This window comes from Geotrypetes seraphini, chromosome 7 (assembly GCF_902459505.1).
Source record: "Geotrypetes seraphini chromosome 7, aGeoSer1.1, whole genome shotgun sequence".
NCBI classification, from domain to species: Eukaryota; Metazoa; Chordata; class Amphibia; order Gymnophiona; family Dermophiidae; genus Geotrypetes; species Geotrypetes seraphini.
Window position 1 is genome coordinate 145,522,511 of NC_047090.1, and position 12,191 is coordinate 145,534,701.

General features: G+C 41.1%; 1 protein-coding gene across 3 annotated transcripts in view; it reads left to right on the forward strand.

The window, feature by feature from the left end:
* LRRC9 (leucine rich repeat containing 9) overlaps nt 1-12,191 on the forward strand; it is a 584,298-nt gene that overhangs the window by 326,940 nt on the left and 245,167 nt on the right. For all 3 annotated transcript variants that reach the window (XM_033952892.1, XM_033952893.1, XM_033952894.1), the window contains exons 20-21: nt 11,313-11,501; nt 11,828-11,953. In XM_033952892.1, the coding sequence (XP_033808783.1) occupies nt 11,313-11,501; nt 11,828-11,953 (315 nt within the window). The remainder of the gene's footprint in view (nt 1-11,312; nt 11,502-11,827; nt 11,954-12,191) is intronic.

Consider the following 12,191-nt stretch of genomic DNA (forward strand, 5'->3'; position numbering starts at 1 on the left):
AAGTATGGGAAACAAGATTCTGGATCTAGAAGCTGTGATGCAAGAAGATTTTGGATATAATGGCGATCACAGAGACATGGTTTACGGAGAACCATGACTGGGATGTAGTTATACCGGGCTATAACCTATTCAGGAAACACAGGGTAGAAAGAAAAGGAGGGGGAGTAGCGTTATATTTTAAAGATCATATTAAAGCCACACAATTGCAGGATCTGCAGGGCAAGGAAGAGGCACTGTGGATCAATATGGAAAGAAGGAATGGTAAATATATTTACATTGATGTGTTATTCAGGCCTCTTTAACAGATGGAAGAAGTGGATAGAGATTTAACAGTAGTCATTCAGAATATATCTAAAAAGGGGAAGTTTTACTAATAGATGATTTAAACATACCAGATATTAATTGGGGTATCCCTATTGTGGGGTTTTCGTGAAGTAGGGAGATCCTGGATTCTCTACAAGGAGAGAACTGTTCCAGCAGTTGGTAATCGAACCCAGGCGGGATGGGGTCATACTGGACTTAGTGCTTACAAATGGGGAAAGTGTTTCTGATGTTACAATGGGTTATTATCTGGCAACCAGTGATCACTGCATGGTACACTTTAATATTAAATGGGTTCTAGACTTTTTAAAAAAAAATTAACTTTGTTTGGATCATCAAGGAAGAATACCATGGCTGCCACAATAAAAGAGTTAGGAGACAAAATAAAGGACCTGGAAAACAGGCCCAGATGGAACAACTTACTGCTAGTGGGCCTGCCTGAGTCTGTGCTGGATCGGGATCTTCTAGCATTTTTGGAACAATGGATAACCTCCTCTTTACAACTTACTGAGTCATAAGGCCAGTTTCAGATTGAGAGAACCCACAATCTGGGTCAGGGTCATGAACACTCGGAATGCCCTAGAGTGGTAATTTTTAAAGTTTTAAATTGTTGCTACAATCTTACAAGCTCTGCAGAAGGGGACATCATTAATCTAAAAGATTTTGACAGTCTTATATTTTCAGGACTATTCTCTCAAGATGTGTAAAATGCATATGCAATTCACTCTGCTTTACCCAGTATGCCTTAAGATCACACATGAAGGGGCACAGTTTTTTGTTGAGTGTGTGGTGCAGTGGTTAAAGCTACAGCCTCAGCACCCTGGGGTTGTGAGTTCAAATCCATGCTGCTCCTTGTGACCCTGGGGAAGTCACTTAATCCCCCCATTGCCTCGGGTACATTAGATAGATTGTGAGCCCACCAGGACAGACAGGGAAAATGCTTGAGTACCTGAATAAATTAATGTAAACCATTCTGAGCTCCCTTGAGAGAACGGTATAGAAAATTGAATAAATAAATAAATGATGCAGCTACAGCGACTATATTCACGGATGGCCTATACCTCATAAACACTGCCAACACCCCTTGACTCTTAACGATGGCTACTGGTATCAGCAGTAAGGAGTAGTGTTGCCAAATTCAGGAAAAAAATTTTGATTCGATTCGATTCGATTCAGCCTATTGAATTGATTATTCGATTCGATTTTCTTGCCCAATTAGGTGTTTTTTTCAAACATCCTGGTGGGTTTATTTTATAGCCTCTTCACCCCCTTTGCCTTCTCCTAACCACACTGGCACTGTGATGTAAACAAAATAAACAAACAAAAAAGACTTTTCCTTTCTGTTAAATCCTAGCTCACGTTTGCAGTCTATCACCAGCTCTGGCAAGATACATGTTTCAAATCTGACATATTGTAATCACTAAACAGAAAATAAAATTAGTTTTTCTATCTTTTGTTGTCTAGTCATTATTCAAATCTTATTGGTTCAAGGCTCTGGTTGTCTTCTGATAACTTGCTTGCCAGGGTCTCCTTCTTTCTCCGTGCTAACCATCCATATGCCATCTATGTCCTCCCCTTCCATTTCCCTTCCCTCCCCAGGAGGTCTGACATCTTTCCTTTTTTTCGTCTCCCTCCACAGATCCACCTTTTCTTAACTACCCTTTCATCCAGCATCTCTCCCTCCTTCCCCACCACCCCAGGATCCACCATCTCTCCCTTTATTTTCCCAACTACCCTCCTATCCAGTATCTCTATCCCCCCCACACCATCCCTTGTGTCCAACTTCTCTCCCTTTATGTTCCTTCCCTCCCTAAATCCCATTGTCCATCATCTCTCTCCCTCTCTTCTATTTTCAGACCCATTATTTCTCCCCCCCCCCCAAAGTCCAGCATATGCACGTCTCTTTGAACCCCCCTTCCCTCCCTCCCTCGGTGTATTTCTACACCAGGGCCCCCCTCCCCTGAAGGCTTGCACCTCTCCCTGAAGGCCTGCACCCACCCCTAAAGGCCTGCCTGTTCTCCTTGAAGGCCTGTTTTTCCCTTGAAGGCCTATCCCCCCTAAAGGTCTGCATCCCACCCCTGAAGGCCTGCCTGTCCCCCTAAAGGCCTGCCCCCCCTTGAAGGCCTGTCCCCCCTTTTGAAGGCCTGCATTCCCCCTGAAGGCCTGTCTCCCCCCCTTAAAGGTCTGCATTCCACCCCTGAAGGCCTGCCTGCCTATCTCCCCTGAAGGCTTGTCCCACCCGGAAGGACTGCTCTCACCCCCCCCCCCCCCGGAAGGCCTGTATGTTCCCCCTGGCCTCCCACTGGTGTCCGGCTTCCCCCTTGGCCTCCCCGCGGTGCTAGCGATTTTGCAAACTGCTTCGGAGCTGTTTCCTCTGCCGCAGTCCCGCCCCTCCTCTGATGTCAGAGGCAGGATCGCGGCGGAGGAAACAGCTCTGAAGCAGTTTGCAAAGATCGCTAGCACCGTGATCTTGTCTGAAGGCTGCTCCTATAAGGTAAACGATGCAGGGAGGCCAGGAGGGGGAAGCCGGACACCAGGGGGGTGGAAACCGGACTCCAAGGTGGAAGCCGGACAGCAGCACATCCCACCTGACCCTCCCCACTTGCCCTCTAAAGCAGGTGTGGCAGCGGCTGGCCAGCAAGAGCAGCACTGCCGCTCCTGCTTTAGAGGGCGAGGGGGGGAGGGTCAGCCGAATCAGGAAGCTGATTTTTTTTTTTTTTAATCGATTCGAATTGATTCACCCAAAATGAATCGGTGAACCGATTTGAATTGTGAATCGGGCAGCACTAGTAAGGAGTGATAATACTTGGCAATGACTGGGACACCTAATTACTTCATTGTGTGAAGTTATTTGAAGATTCAGGTATTGGGTGACTATAGATTTTTTTACCATATGCCTGGCACAGCTGTGGTTTATAATTTTGAGTGACATTATGGTGTACTGTAAAATAAATGCTTCTTATGAACATAACAAGGACTTTATAGCCTCTATCGGGACCCTTGGCAGATGACACTTGAGGCCCCTTCAGTAATTTATAGCCATATGTATACAATGGTTATGCATCACTTGGTTTTCCTTTTGTTTTTATTATTTTGATGGAACATTAATTACAATATTGGATGTAAATAGCTGGGAAGGTGGTATGCTCTGCTGAGGTTGTCCTTTGTTTTGGGTTTTAACCTTTCAGAGGTCACTACTACTGGCTTGATATGAGAGGGACTCTCGAATCACCAAAGAAATAGAGCAGATGATTGCTCTTGTACTAAGGACAAGGGGATTTTTTTTGGGGGGGGGAGTTTAATTATAGGAGTTTCTAGATGGAGGCAGGAAGGATGGGTGGAGCTCCAAGATGCTGGTGGGTTCTTAGATACATGGGGATGGGAGGAAGCGCACATTGTATCCTGTATGATTTCCAAATTTACAATAGGGAGGATGGTGGGTGGGATATCTTCACAGTTTGCAGAATTTAAAATGATCTTGTCTGATCTGGTCTAAAAGTGAGGGTCTAAATGCCTTTTAATGTTATCATATGGAATGTATTCATTCTCCAATTAAAAGGCAAAAAGTATTGCAATTATTGAACAGTAGACATGATTTTAAAGCTTTTTTTTCAAGAGACACATTTAACTGCTTCAGAGCATGCTAAATTTTGCCACTGCTGGGTGGGAACTTACTTTGAGTCACTAGCCCAAAATAAGAAAGCAGGGTATTTATCTTGATATGCAAAGGCATACATGTGGTTACACATAAAATCATGCAAGATCCATTAGACAGATATGTCATTGTTTCTGTGACTTTGGAATCTCAGCCCTTTATACTTTGTAACATTTACACCCCTAATAGTCCTGGGAAGGCATTTAGACATCTATATTCCTTGGGAGAGGGTTCCCTATTGGTCGAGGGATTTTAATGAGGTGCATAACCCAGCTCTAGATAGATCTTATCCCACGAGTTGGGAGCTTTAGAGACAGGGAAGAGGAGTTCCTTATCTATTCTCATCTTTGAGAGGTGGATGTGGGGCCTACCATGCATCTACTGACCAAGACTTTTCTCATCTGTCCAAAGCCCACTCCACCATGTCTAGGATAAATTATCTCTTAATTTCTAGGGGGCTATTTTCTGCTGTAGTATTCACATCGACTGGGCCCAGTGAGATTTCAGATCATGCTTGGGTGAAACTAGTTTTTGGACCACTCAAATTCCAATTTAAGGAGTCCACATTGGAGATTTCTGAGTCTTTATACAAAGTGATTTTTTTTATTTGTTGGCTTCAAAATGAAAAAAATTATAGAGACGTGAATCAGTCTCATATATCAGATCCTGAGTTCATCTGGGAGGCATCTAAGGCTGAATTATGAGGTGAGATATTATAATATACTTGCTTCTAGAAAAAAAGCCTGTCGTGAAATTCATAGATTAGAAAAACTGGTCTCCACCTTATGTCAGCAATATGGTAAATTTATTTATTTATTTAAAACATTTATAATCCGCTTTAAACCAAAGTGACTCACAATAAACACACACAATATGGAATGCATCACATTTCCATAACAATCTTAAACAATAAACATTGATCCAATAAAAACATAGAAGGCAGAGAAGAATACTAAGCATCATGTCTTGTCAAGAAAAATGCTTGTACAAAATTCAATAATTTCCTGAACTGCAATAAATTTTCACAGAATCTCAAAATTCCTGAAACGGCATTCTACAAACCAGGCCCAGCAATGGAGAAACAGGATTTCCTTGTATTTACGTATCTTACTCTGTTCCTTTTATATGTATCAAGCAACATATAATCTGGCAATGTATCATAAATTCCCTGCTGCTGTTGGAGGCTGAACAGGCATTAAGCATGAAGCTCTATCAGAAGGCTAAAAAATCTTTTACATATAAATATCAGCTCTATAAATTTGCAAATAAAAGTAATTGTCTAATGGCTAAATGATAGGGCAACAATCAAGCCCCACTTGCATTGCTACTCTAACCTAATGCCTTAGGGATTGGGATGCTAACTTTTCTGGGTATATTCCATTATATAATGCAAGATTTACAAATTTGGTAACCAAGTTTTTTTTTTAAAAGAAACCCCACATCTCAAGGGGTAAACTATCCAATATATACAGTAGACAAATGTTCAAACTACAAGATTTTGTTTTGAAAGTTGTTTGTTTTTTTAAAAAAAGAAAAGAATGAATACTGTTGTTAAGTAACCACAGAGAATTCTATCCTGGGTCTATCTGCAGAGATATCTTCAACAGGGTATTCTACCAATGCATCAATATCTATGTAGTCAAGCTATTTATAGCCAAACCTTCTGCATTTGATTTTGCCTTAGGAGGGATGGCTAAAACTTTCCGTTGAAACTAAAGAATTAAAAATTCTAAGCAAACATTTTGATGAATTGCTAGATCCTTATTATGAAAAACCTCTGCAACACCAACCTTGTTTCCAGTGCAATAGGTGAGACATTCTAGACAACAGGGTTATTTCCCCATACTCGCATGGACTGCAGGAGGAATCCACTCTGAATTTTTCACTCTGCCTCCAGTTTACTTCACACATCATCTTAGCACTCTCTAGGAGTCTTTCCTTCTGCATGGCTGCTGCTGTATGTGTCCTGTTCTCCTCATTTTTATTATTTTACTTCAACATAGTTTTGTCCCCTTTGCGGGTATTTTTGCGACTTCAGCAATTTGGAGGCTCTGCCTGCTTGTGAATTCACAGACTTTAGCCTGTAGCTGACATGCCGATCCCTTTTGTACCTGTTGGTCAGTCTGCATATTAATCTTTGGCGCTCAGGGCTATCCTTGAAGTTGTCTCATAGTCCGCTAGCGGGGATCGAACGCAGACTGTTAGGTACGCTTAGAGGGCTCAACAGTGTCCCACAGCGTGCCAGCTGAGTTTTCGCGCCTCCGCCCATCCTGGTACTCATCCGGTGGTCCACAGGGATGGTGGCAGTAAATTCTAGCCGGCTACTGACTCAGAGCTGGAAGAAGGTGCAGCCCAGTGTCACTGGTAACAGTGAGTACAGCAAAGCTGACAGGCTGTCACAGCGATTTTGAAAAGTTAATTTTGAGGGGTTTTCTGTGTTTGCCAGTGTCCCCTATGTTTCCCCACCTGATATCACCATTTTTTTATTTTGGGTGAAGTGTTAATTTTAGTGCATTTTGGGCGTGAATTTGGTGCAATGGCCATCTTGGATTTTTAGCAATCTTTTATTCAAGCAATTGGGCAATGGGGGCAGCCCAGCTTTGACCTCATGGCCACAGAAAGGAACAAGAAGACACAACGTTTCTTCAGTTACAGATCTGAGCCCAGAAACAAGAGGCTTGATGCTCTAGTGCAACCATGGCCTCCGGGAGTTCTCTGTTTCTTTCCTCCTTGGCCAATGATCAGCCGAGTCCTTCGGTGGATTGCATCTCATCCCAAGTGTGTCATCCTGGTGGCGCCTGATTGGCCTCAAAGACCGTGGTACGCAGAACTGCTGTGGCTGCACATGGGATGCAGTCTCAATCTGAGCGGACTTTCTCAGAGTCCGGTGGCCATGGAAGATCCAGGTCGCTTCGCGCTTATGGCATGGCTCTTGAGCATGCTGCCCAAGGACATAAAGGCTATTCAGATCCGGTAGTTGATACGCTTCTCAGAGCTAAGAAGGTGTCGGCCTATTCTAAGGCATGGAAGACCTTCCAGCATTGGTGTATCCAAGACCAGGTGGATCCTTATTCGGCTCCAGTCACGCAGATTCTCACTTTTCTTCAGGCTGGTTTGGATAAAGGCCTCACTGTGGCATCTCTGCGGATTCAGGTGGCTGGACTATTCTGTTTTAGATCCTGGGACAGTTGGGTCTCTTTGGTGCCGCATTCGGATGTTGCTCAATTTTTGAAGGGGGCTCTTCGGGTCCAGCCACCCATTAAGAATCCTTTCCCAGCTTGGGACCTTAATTTGGTGTTATCAGGTCTTGCTGAAGCTCCCTTTGAGCCTCTTGGGGATGCCTCTCTCTTGAATTTAACTCTCAAGACTGTTTTTCTTGTAGCCTTCACCTCTGCCCGTAGAGTTTCTGAACTGCAGGCATTGTCTTGTAGAGACCCTTTTTTTCTGTATTTCGGAGGCGGGGGTTTGTTTGCGGACAGTTCCTTCCTTTTTGCCAAAGGTTGTTTCAGCTTTTCATGTCAATCAGGAAATGTGTTTGCCTGCTTTTCAGCTGACAGGTTCTCCTCAGGATCGCCTGCTGAAGAAAATGGACATGTACATGGTGCTCCTACATTATTTGGAGGTCACTAACGAGTTTCGGATCTCTGACCATCTGTTTGTGCTGACTCATTCAGTTAAGTGGGGTGCTCCTTCTTCTAAGGCAGTGGTCTCAAACTCAGACCCTTTGCAGGGCCACATTTTGGATTTGTAGGTACTTGGAGGGCCTCAGAAAAAAATAGTTAATGTCTTATTAAAAAAATGACAATTTTGCACGAGGTAAAACTCTTTATAGTTTATAAATCTTTCTTTTTGGCTAAGTCTTAATAATAATATTGTATTTATAGCTAAAGAGACATATGATCAAGAAACTTTTATTTTACCTTTGTGATTATGATAAACATACCAACGGCCTCAAAATAGTACCTGGCGGGCCGCATGTGGCCCCCGGGCCGCAAGTTTGAGACCACTGTTCTAAGGCCACGATATCCATGTGGATTCATAAGGCCATTTCGTCAGCTTTTATTCTGGCAGAGAAACAATCTCCTATTTCTGTCAGGGCACATTCTACCAAGAGTGTGACTTCATCGTGGCCGAAGCACGAGCTGTTCTTCCTGAGAGGTTTGCAGGGTGGCCACGTGGTCTTTTCTTCACACATTTGCCAAGTTCTACAGAGTGGATGTTGCTACCATACAGGACTTGGCATTTGGGTCCTCGGTCTTAAGGGCTGGCGCAGCAAGCCCACCCTAGCTATTTTAAGGGGGGACTGCTTTTGTACGTCCCTGTTGTCTAGAATGTCTCACCTATTGCACTGGAAAAATAGATTACAGTCAAACCTTGTTTTACGAGTGCCGCAGTTTGCGAGTGTTTTGCAATCGTGACTCACAAACCGAGCATTGACTTGATTTGCGAGTTCCCCCGCCTGCTAACCGGGTTGCAGTAAAAGAAAAATAAACATATATTTAAACATATCATTTAAAATTTAAAAATGATGGGTTAGACCGAAAGACTTACAGACTAATCAATACACAAGGAATGGAGGGATAGAACTACAATTCAATGTTTTAAAGTACAGAAAAGAACCATAGATGGAAAGAACATTAGGGAGGGAGGAAGAGTGAAAAATCTGGAGTGGATTACTTCTGCAGTCTATGCGAGTATGGGAAAATAACCCTGTAGTCTAGAATGTCTCATCTATCTACTGGAAAAAGCTTACCAGAGTAAGTACATAATCTCTTTTTATATCTTTACCTCCTGCCTCCACTTAATATAGATTTATTTGCTCTGATTCTTTCTCCAGATCTTTCTAATTCCCTAACATTCTTTTTTTTAATTCTCAAAGTTTCAGAATACCATGGATTTTTCCTGTTTTTCAACTGTACCTCCTTAAAGGAAACCATCTCTTCTATAATATCTATTATTAACTTATTCCAGGACTTAATCATCTCATCCACATTAGGTCCTTTAGGTTCTAGGTTATCGACTACTCTTTGCCAGAACTGTTCTGAAGGAAATTTCTAACATCTTAGCATACTGTTAATTTTTTAAGAACATAAGAATTTCCATACTGGGACAGACCGAAGGACTGTCAAGCCCAGTATCCTGTTTCCAACAGCAGCCAACCCAGGTTCAAAATACCTAGCTAGATCACAAGTATGTTTTTTATCCTAGGAATAAGCAATGGATTTCCCTAATCCATCTCAATAATGGCCTATGAACTTCTCTTTTAGGACTGTTCCTATCACCCTTTCCTGGTAATTTCAAATAAAAATAATCTGACCAGAAAATTAGTTTCCATTTTTGATGATCAATTAAAGAAAAGCTTAAATCTTTAGAAGTAAAGGCAAAAAAAATGTAAAGTATGTCTTCAATTATGTGTTGGCTGATTAGAAAGTAATCAAAAAAGAATATACATTGGAATTATTTGAGCCTTCTTCATGTACATTTACGTCCCCTAGGACAATCACATTAGAAAAAATTGTTATATATTAAGATATCATATTGAATAATTTATAATTTACTATACTCTAGTTCCCCAGAGTTTTATAAATCAACAAAACACCCACCCCATTACAAACATCCAAATCTTTCATATGACATATCATAAATTCTGGTGCAATGTGTCTAGGAGTCTTGACTATAGATGAACTCTCATACTCGCAAGTTGATTGCAAAAGGATGAAATTTATATTCTTTGTATGCACCTCCTTCTCCAGTGGCTGTAGTGCCCCCCCCTTCAGTTTTTCCTTCTGCTATCAAGTTGAGAAGGTGTAATTCTGATCTGTTCTGATAACATTCTTTTTCTTTTTTTTCTCCAAATTCAAAGTTTGTTTTTGCTGGAGAGCTGGCAAGGCAGCCCTCTGGGTTCTTGTCCAGCCAGCCTGCATTGAGATTTGTGGAGCTCGGGGTCCATTCCCCTTGAAGCTAGCTTCAACACAGGCTATTTGGCCCTTTCATTAGTCCAGCAGGGCTTAATGGGTGCCAGCAGCATGGACTTCTCTCCGTGCTTGTAAGTGGATCCTTGGCAGTTGAGGCCTCAGTTTGGCTTTAGTCTGACTGGGAGCCCAAAAATTCTAGCTTGTGGACTCAGTCTGGAGGATTGAGGCAGTGTCATCTCCATTTCCAGCTTCTATAAGAAGAGATTTGTAGAGCAGCCACATGGTTCACTCTCTATACATTTACAAAGTTTTACAGGATGGATGTGGCTGCACAAGAAGATTCTACTTTTGGGTCCTTGGTTTTTAGGGTAGGCTCATCTGTCCTACCCTAGTCTCAAGAGACTGCTTTGGTACATAATCTGCACTAGAATGGAAGATTAGGTTCTTACCTTGATAATCTTCTTTCTGGTACATGTGTGGAGTCCTGATGCCCTGCCCTGTGAGTTTGAATTCACTTATTTATTGCCTAGAATAGACAGTATGTCCACAGCTGGAGAGCTTCTCCTGCCAGTCTGATATGAAGAGTAAAATATCAAATGTAAAACCCACCCAAAATATGACAAGTCTTTACAGAGCTTCCTAAATGTTAGTGCTGGTTGTACTTGGACATGTGGGAGGTTCGTTCCACCTGGAGTTTTGTTATGTGTTAATTATCTTGTTCCAATTTTGTTTTACAGAACAGAATAGAAATGTGTTATCAGGGATGTTTCCCGTATCCCTCCTTATTTCGTATGTTGTAGTGATTAATTGCTTTGGTACAAACTGAAGGGGGCACTGCAATCACTGGAAAAGGAGGTGGAGGTAAAAAATGTAAATTTCATCCTTCTGCAATCAACTCATGAATATGGGAGATCATCTATAGTCAGGACTCCAAGACACATCTACCAGAAAGAAGATTATCAAAGAGCTTAATCTTCTGTTTCAATCCCCGATCAACAAAATTATCTACAAATTGGATCAAATAAAAATATTTATATAACAGAGCCAAACCCCTACCATTTCTATCATTCCTAATGTTTTTGCACATTTGTCTATTCAGTTTCATACTAGTTTAATTCTGGATTATCTAAATTTTCACTTGAAGGATACAGAAGATCTTAATGCGGATCAGTTTAAAACAGTAGGTTTTGAATTATTAAATCAAGAACCTATACATTAAAGTGGTCATTTACTTGATATACTTATGTTATTAACATGTGTTTTATTAACAATTCCTGTAATGTGGAAGGGCATTTTCAATATGACATCCAAATCTGATTTTGGATCTTTTGGCTCTGGTTATGGCGCCTGACAACTACATTATATTGTGGCTAAATATTTTTATGAAATCATTTGCTAATTTTTGTATATCCGTGTTTTAGTCTAATTTAGAATATCTAGATGCGAGTCATAATCGTGTAATAACCCTGGAAGGTTTTAAAAACTTGGCAAAGCTGAAATACTTAGACTTAAGCTGGAATCAGCTGAAAAAGACTAAAGAAATAAATACATTATGCAAACACGCTTCACAACTTTTAACTCTCCACCTTGGAAACAACCCATGGCAGAAGGTACTGTGGTTTTCAGATTAATTTTGTTATAGTATCCAGTCTAGCCTTCTGTCATAGACAGAAAATAACAAAAGGCTATAAAATTATATAATTTGGCCCATCATTTATATTTCTGTACTTAAATGGATTCTTTTTCTTCCAAAAATGTGTTTTCATTTCTGTGATGTCTTAAAGTAATTCTAAAGCAATAGAGTTGTGCACTTATACATTCTGTTGCTGAATTTCATTGGTCAATATACTTTTTTAAAATGATGTTTGATGTGTCCTTGATCTTTAAAGTGAACCTGCTTAAAATATGTATTAAGATAACTGTTAATTTTTCCAAGCCAGCCTCGGTGCACTTCACAGCTATTAGCCGTTTAAGGACTCTTACCCATTTGGATGGTATTGTTGTAACTGAAGAAGTTGTTGCTGAAGCTCTACGTTTTACTACTGGAGCAAAGATTACTCAGGTTAATGTTTTACTTTTTACTAACAGTACAATAAAAGTCAAGAGAGACGTCTTTTCAACTAATGATAGAGTCTTTATTCAACCAATGATAGTCTTTGCTCAAAAAAAGCTGTCTTATGATGATGCTCATCACAAATGATCTGCCAATTTTGGTATTATACAAAGTATTAAAAGCAGCAATAGGGGGCAGCTCAGTGTTAGTAGTGCTGTGCATCATTATGCAGAAAGGTAAAGGGGAT